Source organism: Pristiophorus japonicus, chromosome 1 (genome assembly GCF_044704955.1).
Source record: "Pristiophorus japonicus isolate sPriJap1 chromosome 1, sPriJap1.hap1, whole genome shotgun sequence".
Taxonomy (NCBI): Eukaryota; Metazoa; Chordata; class Chondrichthyes; family Pristiophoridae; genus Pristiophorus; species Pristiophorus japonicus.
The window spans coordinates 308295893-308316823 of NC_091977.1; the positions used below are offsets into that span (position 1 = coordinate 308295893).

A 20931-nucleotide genomic window follows, 5' to 3' on the forward strand; every position below is an offset into this window, starting at 1 on the left:
TCTTCCAAGCTATGTAGTCTCTTGGGATTTCTACTCATAGCTTTGAATGCTGGACTCATAGCTTTAAAAACTGGTTTACCCTTCAGTCGGCATGCCTTTGCAAGATGCCCAGTCTTTCTGCAGAAGAAACACTCTGCCTTTTTAATCTCTAGCTGTTCACACCGTGTGCTGTATTTTACCTCGGATTTTGTAGCTTTTTTCCAAAGACAGAAACTTCCAAAGTGTCTCTGTCGGCTGGCTGAATCCTTCATCAACAAAATTTAAGTTTTAAATCATCCGAAAAATCCCATCTCAGTCACCAAATGTGATATCTTCACAGAGCACAGCACACACAGCTTCCTAACATGGCAGGCTGTTCTCTCGGAAGCCTCCGGAATTGCCTGGTTCTGTTTAATGATTAACTCTGCAATTGCGGTACACAATATGTCCACATCCACAGTGTGGAGCTACAAACATTACAAGCTTACAGACATTACAGGATACTTTACTACATTTAAAGGTGCTATATAAATACAAGTTGTTGCTGAAACCCTCATCCATGGCTTTGTTGCCTCTAGACTCAGGATTATTCCAATGCATTTCTGGGCGGCTTCCCACCTTGCACCCTCCATAAACATGAGCTCATCCAAAATTCTACTGCCTGTATCCTAACTCACACCAAGTCACGTTCACCCATCACCCCTGTGCTTGCTGACCTGACAATGTCTCAATTAAAAAATTCTCATCTTTGTTTTCAAATTGCTTCATGGCTTCATCCCTCCTTACTTCTGTAACCTCCTCCAGCCTTAAACCCTTCCAACATCTCTTCAATCCTTCAATTTTGTCCTCTTGTGCATCCCCGATTTTCTTTGCTCCACCATTGGCGGCCATGCCTTCAGCTGTCTTGGCCCTAAGCTGTGGAATTCCCTCTGTGGACATCTCCACCTCTCTACCTCTCTACTTCTCTTTCCTTCTTTAAGACGCTCCTTAAAACTTACCCGACCAAGCTTTTGGTCATCCATCCTGACCTCTCTCTCTCTGTGTCTCAGTCAGTTTGCTCCCGTGAAGCGCCTCAGGATATGTTAAGAGCTACATAAATGCAAGTCTCACTTGTTTTCTTCTTTCTTTCACGGGGAAGGTAGAACTCCTGCAAATTATTGACACCGCTTCGGAGCGCTTTTTAAACACTGACATTCTGAAGGATGTCATCCCAATTAATGATGGAAAGACGATGTCGGCTAACAAAAGGAAAGCAGTGTCATCTTTGCAGATTTATTTTTAAAGTAACTTGCTCCTAAGCCAATAATTAGAGTAAAATGAGGATTCAGAAATCTGATGAGGTCAGGTTTTTCCCGGGATCTTCCAATCTACCTCCCCAACCCCCCAGTTTGAAAACCGATGGCAGAGGGATTTATTAACCCCTGAACCAACCATTTTTCCCGAGTGGCTATTTGTAAAATGTTTAATCTTCTCAGCTAAAATATGGTTTGGTGTTTTAAGTGAATACAATGCACAACTACTACATGTATCTTTTGAACTACAGTATTCAGAATTTATTTTAGTATAAATGTTTCTAATATTTTAATTGAATGCAATTCAATGAATTCTGCTGACGTATTGGGGCTGAAATGTACCAACGTGTAGAACTACAGCTGTATGTTTACAGGACAGAATCAACTGATTTTGATGCATAGAAACATGTACTTATATTGCGCACACTTTCTGTTTTTCCTCCTAAGTAATATAGAGTCGCAAATAAAACGGCATGATCTGGTCCATAGAATGGTGGAAGATTGTTGGACGAACCTCAATCAGGCAGAGAAGATGCTCTCCGTGGTAAATTCTTACTCAAATTAAAAACACAGATTATTAAGGTGCTATAAACACCTTTTATTGCATGTCACTACAAAATGTAATGTTCATATACCTACAGTCTCAATGTAACAAAGGTCAAAAATGATTTACACATGTACTCTATTGTTAAAATTAAAATCTTACCATTATACAGGTGCAACGTCCCGAATCTGGAACTCCAAAAACCAGAATTGTCCGAAAATCGGACATTTTGTGCATAGCTGATGGAATCGTCTAGAATCTGGAATTTTGTCCGAAAACCGGACATTTTTGAGGCAAAAGCCGGCATGGATTCGGACAAGAAAATCAAGTTTGAAATCCAGAATCCTCAACTGAATCCATACAGGATTTTGAACTTGGCCGATCAAAACCCGGCAAGGATTTAGTCGAGGATTACAGATTTCAGACTTGATTTTCTTGTCTGAAATCTGGAAAAACCCAAAAACCGGAACAGATTTGGTCCCAAGGATTCCGGATTTCGGACGTTGTACCTGTAGCATGTGATCCTTCATATTGAGCGTGTAGTATAGTTTCTTCCAATAACTGTATTTGTTTCATTTCAACTTTGTAACCTCATGCAGTTTCAAGTTTACCTTAATTAGATCTATGATACAATCAGACTGATCGATTTTACAGCTATTACTATAACATATAGAGCTACTGTGGTAGAAACTTATCTGGGGTGGTAATGCAAAATGGGCAGTATTGCCCAGCTGCCTATTATACGCCATGACCGATATTTAGTTTCACTGACTTCAATAGAAATGTATAACAGGCCTTACACCAAACATCTGTAAGACAAAGGTCCTCCACCAGCCTGTCCTCACTGCACAGCACTGCCCCCCCAGTCATCAAGTTCCACGGCGCGGCCCTGGACACCGTGGATCACTTCCCATATCCCGGGAGCCTCCTATCAACAAGAACAGGCATCGACGACGAGATCCAACACCACCTCCAGTGCGCCAGTGCAGCCTTCAGCATCCTGAGGAAAAGAGTGTTTGAAGACTAGGCCCTCAAAACTGCCACCAAGCTCATGATCTGCAGGGCTGTAGTAATACCCGCCCTCCTGTATGGCTCAGAGACATGGACCATGTACAGCAGACACCTCAAGTCGCTGGAAAAATATCACCAACGATGTTTCCGCAATATCCTACAAATCCCCTGGGAGGACAGACGCACCAGCATCAGCGTCCTCGTCCAGGCCAACATCCCCAACATTGAAGCGCTTGCCACACTCGATCAGCACCGCTGGACAGGCCACATAGTTTACATCATAAGAACATAAGAATTAGAAACAGGAGTAGGCCATCTAGCCCCTCGAGCCTGCTCCGCCATTCAACAAGATCATGGCTGATCTGGCCGTGGACTCAGCTCCACTTACCGGCCCGCTCCCCATAACCCTTAATTCCCTTATTGGCATGCCAGACATGAGACTCCCAAAGCAAGTGCTCTACTCTGAGCTCCTTCACGACAAACGAGCCAAAGGTGGGCAGTGGAAACGTTACATGGACACCCTCAAAGTCTCGCTGAAAGTGCGACAACCCAATGACACCTGGGAGTCCCTGGCCCAAGACCGCTCTAAGTGGAGGAAGTGCATCCGAGAGGGTGCCGAGCACCTCGAGTCTCAATGCCGAGAGCATGCAGAAATCAAGCGCAGGCTGCGGAAAGAGCATGCGGAAAACTAGTCCCACCCACCCTTTCCCTCAATGACTATCTGTCCCACCTGTGACAGAGTCTGTGGCTCTTGTGTTGGAATGTTCAGCCACCAAAGAACTCACTTCAGGAGTGGAAGCAAGTCTTCCTTGATTCCGAGGGACTGCGTATGATAATGATGATAACAGGCGGGCAATGAGATGATGCCCTTTTGCACTGCCGCACAAGACTAATACCTGCCCCCATTAAATCTGCAAAATTATTGATTTATTGAACATTGGCATAATATATAATTAAAAACATTCTTGAAGTACTGCAGTCGGAAATGATTTTCTCATTAACATTTCTGTCTAAATTACCATCCAACATATTCAGTACATTTTTTTTAAAACATCATTAATTTATATCTCCCAAATGTAATGCTGTCTTAAGCAAGTCCCACAAGCAATTCTCCCTGCATACTGAGTGCTTTTCACATCGAGCAGACAGACTTGGGTTGAAAAGTCCTAGGGGGAGTGTTTGCTAGTGCTGTTGGGGAGGATTTAAACTAATATGGCAGGGGGATGGGAACCAATGCAGGGAGACAGAGGGAAACAAAAAGGAGGCAAAAGCAAAAGACAAAGGAGATGCGGAAAAGTGGAGGGCAGAGAAACCCAAGGCAAAGAACAAAAAGGGCCACTGTACAGCAAAATTCTAAAAGGACAAAGGGTGTTAAAAAAACAAGCCTGAAGGCTTTGTGTCTTAATGCAAGGAGTATCCGCAATAAGGTGGATGAATTAACTGTGCAAATAGATGTTAACAAATATGATGTGATTGGGATTACGGAGACGTGGCTCCAGGATGATCAGGGCTGTGAACTCAACATCCAGGGGTATTCAACATTCAGGAAAGATAGAATAAAAGGAAAAGGAGGTGGGGTAGCATTGCTGGTTGAGGAGCAAATTAAGGCAATAGTTCGGAAGGACATTAGCTTGGATGATGTGGAATCTATCTGGGTAGAGCTGCAGAATACCAAAGGGCAAAAAACGTTAGTGGGAGTTGTGTACAGACCTCCAAACAGTAGTAGTGATGTTGGGGAGGGCATCAAACATGAAATTAGGGGTGCGTGCAATAAAGGTGCAGCAGTTATAATGGGTGACTTTAATATGCACATAGATTGGGTTAACCAAACTGGAAGCAATACGGTGGAGGAGGATTTCCTGGAGTGCATAAGGGATGGTTTTTTAGACCAATATGTCGAGGAACCAACTAGGGGGGAGGCCATCTTAGACTGGGTGTTGTGCAATGAGAGAGGATTAATTAGCAATCTCGTTGTGCGAGGCCCCTTGGGGAAGAGTGACCATAATATGGTGGAATTCTGCATTGGGATGGAGAATGAAACAGTTAATTCAGAGACCATGGTCCAGAACTTAAAGAAGGGTAACTTTGAAGGTATGAGGCGTGAATTGGCTAGGATAGATTGGCGAATGATACTGAAGGGGTTGACTGTGGATGGGCAGTGGCAGACATTTAGAGACCGCATGGATGAACTACAACAATTGTACATTCCTGTCTGGCGTAAAAATAAAAAAGGGAAGGTGGCTCAACCGTGGCTATCAAGGGAAATCAGGGATAGCATTAAAGCCAAGGAAGTGGCATACAAATTGGCCAGAAATAGCGAACCCGGGGACTGGGATAAATTTAGAACTCAGCAGAGGAGGACAAAGGGTTTGATTAGGGCAGGGAAAATGGAGTACGAGAAGAAGCTTGCAGGGAACATTAAGACGGATTGCAAAAGTTTCTATAGATATGTAAAGAGAAAAAGGTTAGTAAAGACAAACGTAGGTCCCCTGCAGTCAGAATCAGGGGAAGTCATAACGGGGAACAAAGAAATGGCGGACCAATTGAACAAGTACTTTGGTTCAGTATTCACTGAGGAGGACACAAACAACCTTCCGTATATAAAAGGGGTCGCAGGGTCTAGTAAGGAGGAGGAACTGAGGGAAATCCTTATTAGTCGGGAAATTGTGTTGGGGAAATTGATGGGATTGAAGGCCGATAAATCCCCAGGGCCTGATGGACTGCATCCCAGAGTACTTAAGGAGGTGGCCTTGGAAATAGTGGATGCATTGACAGTCATTTTCCAACATTCCATTGACTCTGGATCAGTTCCTATGGAGTGGAGGGTAGCCAATGTAACCCCACTTTTTAAAAAAGGAGGGAGAGAGAAAACAGGGAATTATAGACCGGTCAGCCTGACATCGGTAGTGGGTAAAATGATGGAATCAATTATTAAGGATGTCATAGCAGTGCATTTGGAAAGAGGTAATATGATAGGTCCAAGTCAGCATGGATTTGTGAAAGGGAAATCATGCTTGACAAATCTTCTGGAATTTTTTGAGGATGTTTCCAGTAGAGTGGACAAGGGAGAACCAGTTGATGTGGTATATTTGGACTTTCAGAAGGCTTTCGACAAGGTCCCACACAAGAGATTAATGTGCAAAGTTTAAAGCACATGGGATTGGGGGTAGTGTGCTGACATGGATTGAGAACTGGTTGTCAGACAGGAAGCAAAGAGTAGGAGTAAATGGGGACTTTTCAGAATGGCAGGCAGTGACTATGAGGTACCCCAAGGTTCTGTGCTGGGGCCCCAGCTGTTTACACTGTACATTAATGATTTAGACGAGGGGATTAAATGTAGTATCTCCAAATTTGCGGATGACACTAAGTTGGGTGGCAGTGTGAGCTGCGAGGAGGATGCTATGAGGCTGCAGAGCGACTTGGATAGGTTAGGTGAGTGGGCAAATGCATGGCAGATGAAGTATAATGTGGATAAATGTGAGGTTATCCACTTTGGTGGTAAAAACAGAGAGACAGACAATTATCTGAATGGTGACAGATTAGGAAAAGGGGAGGTGCAAAGAGACCTGGGTGTCATGGTACATCAATCATTGAAGGTTGGCATGCAGGTACAGCAGGCGGTTAAGAAAGCAAATGGCATGTTGGCCTTCATAGCGAGGAGATTTGAGTACAGGGGCAGGGAGGTGTTGCTACAATTGTACAGGGCCTTGGTGAGGCCACACCTGGAGTATTGTGTACAGTTTTGGTCTCCTAACCTGAGGAAGGACATTCTTGCTATTGAGGGAGTGCAGCGAAGGTTCACCAGACTGATTCCCGGGATGGTGGGACTGACCTATCAAGAAAGACTGGATCAACTGGGCTTGTATTCACTGGAGTTCAGAAGAATGAGAGGGGACCTCATAGAAACGTTTAAAATTCTGATGGGGTTAGACAGGTTAGATGCAGGAAGAATGTTCCCAATGTTGGGGAAGTCCAGAACCAGGAGACACAGTCTAAGGATAAGGGGGAAGCCATTTAGGACTGAGATGAGGAGGAATTTCTTCACCCAGTGAGTGGTGAACCTGTGGAATTCTCTACCACAGAAAGTTGTTGAGGCCAATTCACTAAATATATTCAAAAAGGAGTTGGATGAAGTCCTTACTACTAGGGGAATCAAGGAGTATGGTGAGAAAGCAGGAATGGGGTACTGAAGTTGCATGTTCAGCCATGAACTCATTGAATGGCAGTGCAGGCTCGAAGGGCCGAATGGCCTACTCCTGCACCTATTTTCTATGTTTCTATGTTTCTATGCAACATTTGCATCAGCAGGTAATTGGTATCTCCAGCCCTGATCTTCAAAGACACTACCATTACCAAGTTCTACACCTTTATCATCTTGAGAGAGTTTCATTGAATAGAAGCTTAATTGGACCAGCAATATCAACACTCTCTAGAGGAGCATGGCAGAATCACCTCCAGACTCCTCAAAGCCTTTCTACCATCTGCAAGGCTCCAGTCAGGAGTGTGATAGAGTAACCTGGATGGGTGCAGCTGCACCAACACTGAATAAACTTGACAACATCCAGGACAAAGCAGTTTGCTTGATCAGCCTTCCTGCTGCTGGAGTCAGTGTCTACCTACTCAAACACTGTTGCTCTGTGACTGCAGTATGTACTATCTACAAGCTGCACTGCATCAACTCACCAAGTGTGCTTCAATAGCACCTCCCGGCCCCACCAAGAAGGATAAGAGCAGCAATGTCATGGGAACAATGGCACCTCCAAGTATCGCTGTTCCTTCTTCCTCTGAGTCAAAATCTCTACCTAATGCATTATGGAAGAACCTTCATCATAAAGACAACAGTGATTCAAGTAGTCCCGTCCTCATGTTTTTGGGCTACCTATCAATGAGCAGTAGATATGGTCTTTGCCAGTGTTGTCCACATCCTGAGAGCAAATAATTAAAAACAAAATTAGAATTTGAGAAAATCCAATTAAATGAACCTAGGAAGAAGTAGCTCACATAAAGGGCCGCAATGATACAAAGATGGGTGGGAAAGCAAATTGTGAGGAGGACACACAATCTACAAAGGGATATAGACAGGCTAAGTGAGTGGGCAAAAATTTGGCAGATGGAATATAATGTGAGAAAATGTGAGATTATTCACTTGGGCAGAAAAAAAATAGAAAAGCAAATTATAATTTAAATGGAGAAAAATTGCAAAATGCTGCAGTACAGAGGGACCTGGGGGTCCTTGTGCATGAAACACAAAGTTAGTATGCAGGTACAGCAAGTAATCAGGAAGGCTAATGGAATGTTGGCCTTTATTGCAAGTGGGATGGAGTATAAAAGCAGAGAAGTCCTGCTACAACTGTACAGGGTGTTGGTGAGATCACACCTAGAGCACTGCATGCAGTTTTGGTCTCCATATTTAAGGAAGAATATACTTGCATTGGAGGCTGCTCAGAGAAGGTTCACTAGGTTGATTTCGGAGATGAGGCGGTTGACTTATGAAGATAGGTTGGGCCTATACTCATTGGTGTTCAGAAGAATGAGAGGTGATCTTATCGAAACATATAAGATAATGAGGGGGCTCGACAAGGTGGATGCTGAGAGGATATTTCCACTCATAGGGGAAACTCAAACTGCGGGACGTAGTCTCAGAATAAGGGACCGCCCATTTAAAACTGAGGTGAGGAGGAATTTCTTGAGGGTTGCAAATCTGCGGAATTCTCTGCCCCAGAGAGCTGTGGAGGCTGGGTCATTGAATATATTTAAGGCAGAGATTGACAGATTTTTGAGTGATAAGGAAATAAAGGGTTATGGAGAGCGGGAAGGGAAGTGGAGCTGACTCCATGATCAGATCAGCCTTGATCTTATTAAATGGTGGAGCAAGCTCGAGGGACAACATGGCCTACTCCTGCTCCTATTTCTTGTGTTCTTATGAAATCGTGGAACAGACTGCCCTGGGACGCCATAGATGCAAAGTCATTTGATATGTTTAAAAGGAATATAGATACTTAGTTGGAAATGGGTATGAAGAGATATGCAGAAATGGCAATGAATTTGGATTAAAAAGATTAAGGGCCCAAGTTTCCACACGATAAAAAACGGACGCCCCTCCGAGTTGGGCGCCCGTTTTTCGCGCCTAAAACAGCGCCTAAAAAAAACCGCGCTATTCTCGAGCGCCCTGCAGCTCCTTGTCTGCCTGGCGTGGCACCCAGGGGGGGCGGAGCCTACACTCGCACCGATTTTGTAAGTGGGAGGGGGCGAGTACCATTTAAATAAGTTTTTTTTCCTGCCGGCAACGCTGCGCGTTGGAGCGTTCGCGCACGTGCAGTGTGAAGGAAACATTGGCACTCGGCCATTTTTGTAGTTCTTTGTAGCTGTTTAATTTTTGAACATTTTTTAATAAAAGCACATTGCCCTTCCATGATCAGCACTGAGGCTTCTTGCACCAGTGAGAAGGTGCAGGAAGCCTCAAAGTTGAGGCAGCCGCTTCCCTCCCCACCCCCGCCCGCCGTCGGGAACGAACGGAAAGGCACCCCCCCCCCCCGCGGGAACGAACGGAACGGCTCTTCCCCCCCCCCCCCCCCGGCGGGAACAAACGATGGCTGAAACACTTTCACACAGGTAGGAAGATGGTTTATTTAATCTTTTCTTTGCTTATAAATGTTTATTCAGATTGGATTTATTTGTAGAAGTATAAATAAGGATTTATTATAGAATTTAATGACTTCCCTTTTCCCCCCCACCTCGTTCTGGACGCCTAATTTGTAACCTGCGCCTGATTTTTTAATGTGTAGAACAGGTTTTTTCAGTTCTACAAAAATTTTCACTTGCTCCATTCTAAGTTAGTTTGGAGTACGTTTTCACACTGGAAACTTTGAAATCAGGCGTCAGTGGCCGGACACGCCTCCTTTTTGAAGAAAAAATTCTGTTCCAAAGTGGAACTGTTCTACCTGACTAGAACTGCAGAAAAAAAAAATGTGGAGAATTGCGATTTCTAAGATGGTCCGTTCTCCACCAGTTGCTCCTAAAAATCAGACGCAAATCATGTGGAAACTTGGGCCCAATGTCATGGTTAACAAAATTGTTGTGCGGATTTGATGCACCTAATTCCCTATTTTTTTTTCTTTTGCTCCTATGTTTTAATGTGGCCTTAATAAGGCCTGTACTTATTCAAATTTAAACATCTAGAATGAGGACAATGGATTTGACATTAAGGAAATGGCAGAGCCAACAGAAATGATTACTACAGAATAAATTAGATCTGGAATTGACCCATAGAACAATAATGTACTCGATCCATACTCAGTAAGTTCACCATTTTGGCCATCTAACATGAGTTGAAGGAAAATTTTGAAATGGGCTCAATTTGCACTGTCCTCACTTTCTATGTGGCATATGGTGGCTAAGGATACAAAGAATTACATAGTGCAGCACAGAAACAGGCCATTCAGCCCAGCCAATCCATGCTGGCCTTTATGCTCCACTCGTGCTTCCTTCAATCCTTCCTCATCTAACTCTCAGCATCACCCTTGATTCCCTGCTCCCTCATCCTTCTCTAGTTTCCCTTTAAATGTATCTATAGGTTGTTTGCTAATTGTTTTCTCCTGCTTTTTTCCACCCTAGTTTTCTACCAAAGATGTTCATTTATGCTGGTGTGTGGTTTCACGGATGTGGGATGCCCTCTGGTACTTGATCCGAGGTTTTTTCTCACGTGTGAACCTAGACAATTGGGCCCTGAAATTCAGTGGCTGTTCTCCCAATTTTCTGTCGCTACCTCGGTTGGAGTGTAGCAAAACCTCTGGAAAAATGCCATAAATGGCCATTTATACTGCTTCTCTCACCAGAGTTACTGCAGGAGACTGGAACAACTGTAGAGGGATAGTCGGGCATTAATTTTAACAGGTTGTTAACTGTGGAGAAACCATAACCAAGCTCGGACCTGTCGTTCCGCAGCATCCATAAATGCGCACTTACAGCGGGGATTACCAATAGCTGTCATGCGTGGGACTCTTAGCTGATTATTTTCTCCTTATCCCAGAATATGAGGCTAGTTGCAGAATGCCTGCTGTCCTGGCTGTGATCAACAAATTCATCACAAACTAGAAATTGAACCTGGGATCATCTTGTCTGTGTATTTCGCCTTGATCCTTTGTGTTACAGCTTCTGGGTATGTTGTGTACAGCTTAACATTGAAATTGCAGTTTGATACAAGTTGCGGGCTTGGTGCTATTTTATTTCAAGCAGTATGGCTTTGCACTGGATAGTTAAAATTCTATCAAGCAATTTCCTCAACTTTCAGTCACTGCACATATATCTAGCTTTCCTACGCAGTTGCCTTTGTTTACTAAGGCTATGGCTCACCATCTCCTCTTGCCACTAAAACATATACCACAAAACAAAGGACAATTTCATTTACCTATTTTCTGCTCTCCCTGGGCAAACTCTTTTTTTAGCAATGGGGAAAACCTCAATAGAAGCATAGCTGGATTGTCCTCCAAGGAATACCTTGAGTTTAGAAGGTTGAGGTGTGATCTAATCCAGGTCTTTGAAAGGATTTGATGGGTTAGGTACAGATAATCTATTTCTTCTGGTGGGATAATCCAGAATAAGGAGGAATTAGAGTTAAACCATTTAGGAGTGAAATTAGGTAGCATATTTTTAACACTGGGTAGTGGAAATCTGGAACTCACTCCCTCAAATGTCTGTGGATACGGAGCCAAGATTGAGTTGGCTAGATTTTTGTTGGGTAAAGGCAGCCAGGGACACAGAGCAAAAACATGTAATTGGAGTTGAGGTACAAATCAGCCATGATCTAATTGAATAGAAGAACAGGCTCGAGGGGCTGAATGGCCTACTCCTGTTCCAATGTTCTCTAGTGCTGTATGTTGGGGGGGTGGGGGGATAGCTTTCTCCTGTTGATGAAATTAAATCCTTTCCTACACTCTTAAATTATGATGCAAAACTGCATTTTGTTCAGTAATTTTATGCCAAGTACTGATTATTTTGGGAACTGTGGTATGTGTTTTGTGGTCTCTTATGTTTTCAGACTTCTGTGCTAAACGTAATGTCTGAGTAACATTCTGCAGTCTCCTTTCCTGTTGTTTTACTATTTACTTTCTGGTAACGATCACAACCATTTTAGTTGATTCCTATATAGCTGCATGAATGATTAATTCATACACAGGAGCGCTACTCTCAAACTGGTTGAACAGGATTACCACATTCCTTTCAAAGCTAGCCATCATAAGCACTTGGGCAAAGAGCCTTTTGTTTCTTCTTTACAATTACTGTTTTCTAGTTTAATTATGAAGCGAACAATATTTGAAAGTTGATTTTTTTTTGTTTTATTTGTGACATCAACCACAGTTTGAAGCTTTCAATACCACTGCTATGGTTATTGATGACGTGTGTGGAAAGCTAAGTGATAGGAATAATCCCCATGGCTATTTGTGTACAAAGCCCCATTGTGCTCTGGAAGGGAAATATCCACTATCGGTGCAACATGAAACTTTATGCTGGGTAGAAAATTCGGCCATTGTATGACGGTAACAATTTTCTGAGGGAAATTTAGTGGCTATAATTACTAAGTAGCTAAATTATACAATATCGTTTTGTATATAAATGGAGTTGTGTAAAAATCGGCGTGCAAATTTTTGGTTTGGTAGCATAAAGAATTTCTTTGTATAAAGTTTTAGACGACTTCACTAATGTAGGGCCCTAAATAATGTAGGCACAGCAGTGTCGTGGATATGGTACTGAACTAACTTTAACTCTGGCGCTCTTGGAATAGCCCAGTCTAATATCTGTCGTTATTGGATGTAAGTATATAGTGGAGTGTCAACTGTAGTAAGGAGCATGAGGAAGGACTATCTCCATCTTGTTGCAATGAAGCGCAAATTGTGATGTATACGAACCACAGTTGTGTGTAATTTGAGTAATTGTTACTGTATGACTGGGATGTACAAGCATCTGAGTGATCTATAAATGGTAACTCTTGTATTTATGCGTTCAGTAATTGATACTGTATATAGAAGAGCTTTGCACAAAATACATCATGTATTCAAATGAAATTTGTTATTTTAGCTGAAACTAACTTGTCATGTTAAAATATTTAAATAATTTTGTACAGAGACATTAGATGTTTGTAAAGTGATACCATATTTTGTTGTTTGAACTGAAGACCTGATTCAGCTTGCATTGGAACAGAATTACGCCTGGTTAAATCCTTAATACCATTTATTTTCTCATACTATTTTATACCAGGATATGAGTGCTTTCGATAAGGGTCAGTTTGGGAGATACAGAGAGCACATTGATGATTTGTTAAGAGTGGCTGGTGTACAGCTAGCATCAATTGAAGACTTTGCTGAAGATTTAAAGCGTAATGGGAAGCCTTCTGAATCAATCCAAAAAAAGTAAGGACTTCTATTCCAGTTTAAACTGAAATTTACTGCAGATCTGCTTTGAATCATAGGAATATGAGTCTGCCATTCAACCCTATGAGCCTGTTCCGCCATTCAGTTAGATCATGGTTGAGCTGCAACTCAACTCCATTTACCTGCTGTTGCTCCATATCTCTTGGTTCCCTTAGTATCCAAAAATCTATTGATCTCTGTCTTGAATATATTCAATGGCTGAGCATCCATAGTCCTCCTGGGGTGGAGAATTCCAAAGATTCACAACCCTTGAGTGAAGAAATTTCTCCTCATCTCAGTCCTAAATGGTCGATCCTTTATTATGAGACACTGGTCCCTAGTTTTTCCAGAGGAAACATCCTCCCAGCATCTACTATGTCAAGCCCCTTAAGAATTTTATAAGTTTCAATGAGATCACCTCTTATTTTTCTAAACTCTAGGGAATATAGGCCTAGTTTACTCAATCTCTCCTCATGGGACAATCCCCTCTTCTCAGGAATCAGACTAGTAAACATTTGTTGCACTCCCTCTAAGGCAAGTATATCCTTCCTTGGGCAAGGAGACCAAAACTGTGCATCATTTGCCAGATATAGTCTCATCAAGGCCCTATATAAATGTAGTAAGACTTCTTTACTCTTGTACTCCAATCCCTTTTGTAATAAAGGCTAACATATGTGTTTTCCTAATTGTTTGCTTTCCTGCATGTTAGCTTATTTGCTGCTTGTACCTGCATGTTAAGCTGATCTTAGTTTTACAGTTAATCAATCAACATTTCAAAATATGACCAGTCAAAATGAAGTTGATTGCATTTACACATTTGTTAGTAGCCCTACACTGTGTAGTTAAATGAATATCAAACAACAGAAAGAGAAACTGTTATTCTGTAATTGTGGACTGATTAGGAAGTATCGCTGTTGATGAACTTAATTTTGTCAAAAAAAGACTTGCATTATACAGCGCCTTTTACGACCACTCTCAAAGCGCTTTACAGCCATTGCAATACTTTCTGAAGTGTAGTCATTGTTGCAATGTAGGAAACATGGCAGCCAATTTGCACACAGCAAGCTCCCACAAACAGCAATGTGATAATGACCAGATAATCTGTCAGGAAAAAATATAAAATTCAGGTGATTTATTAATACTAAAATCAAAAGAAATTGCACCAGAAAGATTTCAATAGACACTATCTCATTTTTAGGAAAGAAAATTATTCCAAACTCCTTTTCTCTCGCTCTCGCTCTCGCGCTCTCTCTCTCCTTATCCCACTCTTCTCTCTCTCTCCCTTTCTCTCCGCTCTTCCCCCATTGTCTCAGGCTATTTTTTGCAGGTGGTTTTATTGGTAATTGCTTTGGCCAAATTGGAGCAAAAATATATTGGGTTGTGGACCAATCATGAATATTTTATGTTGGTATTTTTTAGCTTGCAAAACAAGTCAGTGTAAGGGATACATAGTTAGATTTTCCACTAATTAACTATGAATCAGTGGAGAATGTAACCTTTAAGTCTACATGTAAAAGAGGAGGTATGTTATCAAGATATTCCAACAGAGTAAAAATTACTGTTAATGGTTTGTTAGCTACTGGACTAATGAGTCTGAATGATGAAGCTTGCGAATGCTGAAAGTTATTTCTTTACAAACACCTTTATCCACCTACAAGCAGGTAGCAATGTACCCACCCGAGTGATGGTCAGCATCTTAATTGATTTCGAGATACAGGGTAGTGAGGTTTGCTACACAATATCAGGACAGTTTTATTGACATAGACATAAGGCAAATTAAATAGCACACAATGCAGGAAAGATCATGGACAGCAACCTTTTGATCAATTTGTTTTGACCTTGATGGCAAACTGTTTAGCCATTATGTGGCGTCGAGTTAACAGTAGCTATCTTAATTCTCTTGACAGGGACAACTTCATCTTGTGAACATGTTAAAATGATTTTCTTCCTTTCTCCAGCACTCAAAAGAAGTTTCTTTTGTCCCTCTGACAACCCATTTAAGATCAGACACTCATTGTGGGAGGGATCCAATCTGTCAGTGATGGAGCTTGTTAATAAATTAGTGTTCTTTAGCAGCAAGCCATTTCAGGAACCTGCCATAAATAGAAATGATTACATTGAGCACAATCCTGAAATTTTAAAGTGGTGTAAATTTACTATTCTAATAACGACCATATTCTATATAGGAAGATAATAAATTGGTGAGCTTTGGAAATAGGAGTTTGAGAATATCATAGTGCCCAACTTTGGCCATGACTTGCATCAATTTTTTTGGAGTAAGTTTTTTTTTCTGGCGTAAGTTTTAAAACTGCCATTTCCCCCCTCCCCCCCCCCCCCCCCCCAAATTGCTCCAGAGTAAGTCAGTTACTGTGGATAAAGGCGTTTGTAAAGAAATAACTTTCAGAATTCGCAAGCTTCATCATTCAGACTCATTAGTCCAGTAGCTAACAAACCATTAACAGTGATTTTTTTTTAGGTCAGTTTCTTTTTCAAAAGGGGGTGTTCCCAGACACTTATGCCAATTTTGGCCATTTATGCCACTTTGGCCAGCAAAAACTTACTCCAAATCAACTTAGGTCAGCGTATGTGGCCAGCTCTGAAAAACCTTGCGGGCAGTGAAGAAAAAACAGCGCACATTCGGCAGACATTAGGACAGGGATAGGGGAGGGAAGGGAACTGGAGAGGATCTGAATAACATTGCAAAGAAAAACTCAAACAATTAAAATACTAATAAAAAATGAAATAAGTCCTACTGGAGAAATGCGAGCTGCTGGCTGCGATGTCACGGTGGGGCAGAGAGAGAGAGTATTGCGGGGGGAGGGGGGGGTGGTGGTAGCCACAGAGAGAGAGAGAGAGAGAGAGAGGAGAGAGATGCTGGTATACAAAACACTTTCTCTCTCTCTCTCTCTCTCTCCTCCTCCCGCCCCCCCCCTCCAAAACTCTCCTCCCCTCTCCACCCCCCCCCCCCAAAAAAAACTCTCCTCTCTTTTCTCCGCCCCCCCCCCCCCCCCAAATCAAAACTCTCAAGCACACACAACCACTAAATAAAAAATAAAACCGAAGTCCGACCTTGCCGGGAACTCAGTGGGCCAGCCGGCCTGCGCGGGAAGCCACTCGGCTGGGGATAGGGTGCAGCAAGATCGGGTGTCCCTTCGGCCGGGGATAGGGGCTGCGAGCATCGGGTCCTGCTCACAGTCCACAGGACATGCTGGGAGGGCAGGAGCATGCATGCAGGCCTGTTGCTCTGCCCCCCCCCCCCCCCCCCTCAGACTGCATGCCATGCCACGACTCCGAGGAGCGGCCAGGATGGGGGCCCTTTTTTCCGGCGCTCTTTCCAACGCGCAAAATCGGCACACTTAAGGTAAGTGCGCCGAAAAAAAGGGGTTGGGCAAAGTTGGGCCCATATTGTGGACCTCACTCTGGATGGCAGTTCTTTTAATGCCTCTATGTAATTACAGTGCAGCAATTCTATTCAGAAAAGCATTTGGGTGAAGGTTGCTTATTTTGTTTAACATTGGTAAATGGAGACTGGAGCAGGCTGAATGCAGGCTTGAAAATAATGTGTTGAATTATTAACTCTAAATTCCTCATGGGACATTATCTAGGACAGAATCATAGTGATTAGTCAGCAAATTCACCCAGCTCAGTACACACAAGTACTAAACATATGTGTGCAACCTCTGTCATTGACTTGTATGCAACATTTTGTATGTGTGTACAGGCATGTATAGTAACAAAAGGCTCGAGGTTGCTCAGCTGCGAGTCATCAGTGTAAGTAGGCCTGCTTCATGCAATCCACCTCTAGATTCCAAAGAACCCTGTGAATGCTGGTGCAGCAGCCAATCCAAAAAAAAAATCTTTAAATAAAAAGAAATAAATGTATTGGCCTGGAATTTGCAGTCAGAAGCGAAAACGTTCGCTGCTGCCCCCGAAGTACGCTTCACACAAGGATCTCGCAATCCCTGTGTCAAACTTCAGGTTTTCTGAACTTCAATTCAATCGATAGTGGGGATCCCCTTGTGCGGACTGCTATGATGTCAACAAGCTGTCAATCAAGCAGCCAATCAAAATGCGAATTCTCTCAGACAGCTAACAAGGAAGTGAGTAAGCTCTTAAAATTCTAACTTTTTAAAATAGTTAGAGAGAGCAAAACAAAGATTGGGGCTCTCGCATGGGGAAAAGGCAAACCTGGAATAAAGATGGACAAACTTTAAAACACAATTTAAGTTTCTTTAAAAAATGTATTTATTAAAATGGACACATTTCACACTGCACAAAATTAAAATTAGTTTTCCAGGTCCTTAATACTTGTGTAGCAGTAATAACTGTCAAAACCCCAGTTACATCTCATCCCTTTGGGGTCTAACTTTTAGTGGGGAATTTGACAGCGTAATTACTGCGAAAGAGCCGAAGTTTTCGGCAGTTTCCCTGATTTGGCTGATTATACAGATTGCCGGCTCTGTGGGACGGGACACAGTGCAGCCTGATTCAAAGCTGTTGATGACTGACCACAACTTCGGGATTTCCACCTGTGCCAAATCCCGAAGTTGCGGTCAGTTTCAAAGGCGAAATGACGCAAACACTACCAGTTCACCGTCATCCAGACCATAAATTCTGGGGCCATCATTTCCATGAATAGGAGTTGTGTGACTAGAAAAATGTTCTTGGTGTGCATCTGTGTGATGAAATTTAAATAAATGGAAATATGTTTGCAGCAACTTTTTGAGCCGCCCAAAATTAAATGACGACATTTTAACTCGAGACTGGTGATTTATTTTATTTTGCATTTTCATTACAAGTCCAGCTTTCCCTAACTCTGCTCCCCTGAAAATTTGGGTACCAGGACAACAAAAGATGTTGGCCGTCAGTTGCGTTGCTGAAATTGTATAACCGCAATGATCCGGGTTTTGCGGTGTGTAATGACGGCAAACTGTCAGCCTTTGGCATCTTTACTCCTTTTGAAACTGATCATAACTTCAGGATTTAGCGCATGCGCAATATGGATATCCTGAAGTTGCGGTCAACCAATCACTATTCCAACACTGGTTGTGCTGTGGATCCTTCCCCCCCCCCCCCCCCCCCCCCCCCATAGCTGGAAATCAATGGCACTGATGAAAACTTGAGAGCTTTTCCGCAGTAATATCACTGTTAAATACTCCATTAAATGTTTAACCTTATTGGAATAGGTGTAGCTGGGGTTTTGACTGCTAAACAACCATTCTGGCCCTGAAAAACGATATTTGTGGAGTGTCAAATTTCTCCTTTATGATAAAAAATTAAAAACATATAAAAACTTGAACAAACTTTAAAAATTTTTTTAAATGATATTTTAGCTTCTACCTTATCCCCGTGTGAAAGTACCAATCTTTTTTTGCTCCCTAATATTTTTTAAAGTGAGGATAAAAGCTGCTTTTTATTTGCTGTCTGAGAATTCTTCAAAGTGATTGGCTGCTTAGACAGCTTGTTGATGTGACAGCAGCTCTTCGCTGGGGATTCCCATTACACAGCACTGCAATCAGTTGTATGTCGAGAAAGGTAAAGTTCTTGCCACAGATCGCGAGATCTCTGTTTGCATCTTACTTTGAGGTCCGCGTTGAGTGCCTTAGCTTCGTTGCTGACCGCAAATTACCAGCCAATATAATTGCAAATCAGAATAATTTTGGAAATCTAGCAATATTAAAGGTTAACAGAAAGCAAACTGGGCAAGATCGTCACCTGTGTACTTTTACAGTGTTTGTTGCAAAATGTTTGATTCATCAGATTCTACAGTGTCATAATATTGATTATAAGTTGATGCCTTTTGGGTTCAATTTTAACACCCCCACTTACCCAGCGAGAATGGTGTGCAGGGATAGTTAAAATCAGGCCAAGTCCACTTCCCGGCCTACATCGCTCCATTCCTGCCTGGCAAGATCTTGGCTTCACCATCATTGAAGTTGGCCAAGGTACCATCTGCAGGCCAGCAAGGGTCTAATTTAAATTTAAAGTCATGGTCCAATGATATCATCAATGCTGTGATGTGATTTTTTTTTTAAACTTGAGATGGCCTGCCTGGTGTCAAACCTGCCAGAGACACTTGGCACAATGAAGCAGAGTTGCCAGATGAGGCCAAGATAAGTAAGATTTTTTATTTTTCGGTCGGAATCCTTGGGAGCTAGGAGGAGCTGTGAGTAATCCTTCGGCCTTTCTTGCCCCAGCCCTGGAAGATGGGCTCTGTTACGGGCATGTGATCCTCCTCACCCGATCCTCCTCTTTGTGTTCTGCAATTTTTTTATACCCAGATAGTAAAGGTGAAAATTGACTCCATGAAGTTACTGCTTATTTATTAGAGCAAGAGTTAAATCCGTCTGATAGCACTTGTATGGATAATGCACACCCATGCCAAAGCTGCTATAGTTTGTTGGTATCCTCTTCAGTTACATCTGTTCAGTACTTAATACCTTTGAAACTCTTCTGCAGTGTGTGTCTTCTTCGTGATCAGATGCGTGTCATTTCAAAAATTGTCAGTGACCGATATGCCGTCCGAACGATTGACCGAACCTGGTCAATGCGGCAACCCACTATCCAGAAATCCAAAAGTTCCTGGGATGAAGGGCTTTCAAGGTCAACTACTGAGCTATTCAGCTGGCTAAAACAGCAAAAGGTAAGCTCAGTCACACTAAATAATTTACAAAATAATGAAAGAGAACTGGCCTTTTAATATTCAGGTTTTTATTAATATTACCTTTTATTTTCTTTAATTTTTCCAGTTTTCAGTCCTTTCTCCACTAAGCCATTTTTGAATAATAGTACATTAGGGATAATGTTCAGGAATAATCGATTATTGGGATAATCGTTGAAGGTGGCAGGGTGGGTTAAAAAAGAATACGGTATCCTGAGCTTTAGAAATAGAGGCATAGAGTACAAAAGCAAGGAAGTTATGATGAACCTTTATAAAACACTCGTTTGGCCACAACTGGAATATTCTGGGCACCCCACTCGAGGAAGGATGTAAAGGCTTTAGAGAGGGTGCAGAAAAGATTTACAAGAATGATTCCAGGGATGAGGAATTACAGTTACGTTGATAGACTGGCAAAGCTGGGGTTGTATGTCATAGAGCAGAGAAGATTGAGAGGAGACTTGATTAGAGGTGTTCAAAATAATGAGGGGTCAAGACAGAATAGATAGAGAGAAACTGTTCCCATTGGCTGAAGGGTTGAGAACCAGTGGACATAGATTTAAGGTGATTGGCAGAAGATCCAAAGGTGACATGAGGAAAAACCTTTCTTCGCAGCGAGTGGTTATGATCTGGAATGCATTGCCTGAAAGGGTGATGGAGGTAGATTCAGTAGTGGTTTTCAAAAGGGAATTGGATAAGTACCCGAAGGGAAAAAATTGCAGGGTAAGGCGAAAAGGTGGGGGGGAGTGGGACTAGCTGAGCACGGGCTGAATGGCCTCCTCCTGTGCTGTAACAATTCTATGAATATTGGGTGAAATTGGTGTTTACATCATTTAGACACACTATTCATTTTTACAAAAGTGAATGTATTGGAAATATCTGATAGTATGTGTGGCACCTACAGTAGTGAGAGCAAGCTATCTACAAGGGAGCAAGCTATCTTAGATCTGGTCCTGTGTAATGAGACAGGAATAATAAACGATCTCCAAGTAAAAGATCCTCTCGGAATGAGTGATCACAGTATGGTTGAATTTGTAATGC

At 42.3% G+C, this 20931-nt stretch overlaps 1 protein-coding gene across 2 annotated transcripts in view; it reads left to right on the plus strand.

Annotated features, from left to right (window-relative positions):
- The window catches only part of dspa (desmoplakin a), an 86379-nt gene that overhangs the window by 5392 nt on the left and 60056 nt on the right, over window positions 1-20931 (plus strand). For both annotated transcript variants that reach the window (XM_070888543.1, XM_070888544.1), the window contains exons 2-4: window positions 1719-1815; window positions 13081-13232; window positions 19692-19875. In XM_070888543.1, the coding sequence (XP_070744644.1) occupies window positions 1719-1815; window positions 13081-13232; window positions 19692-19875 (433 nt within the window). The remainder of the gene's footprint in view (window positions 1-1718; window positions 1816-13080; window positions 13233-19691; window positions 19876-20931) is intronic.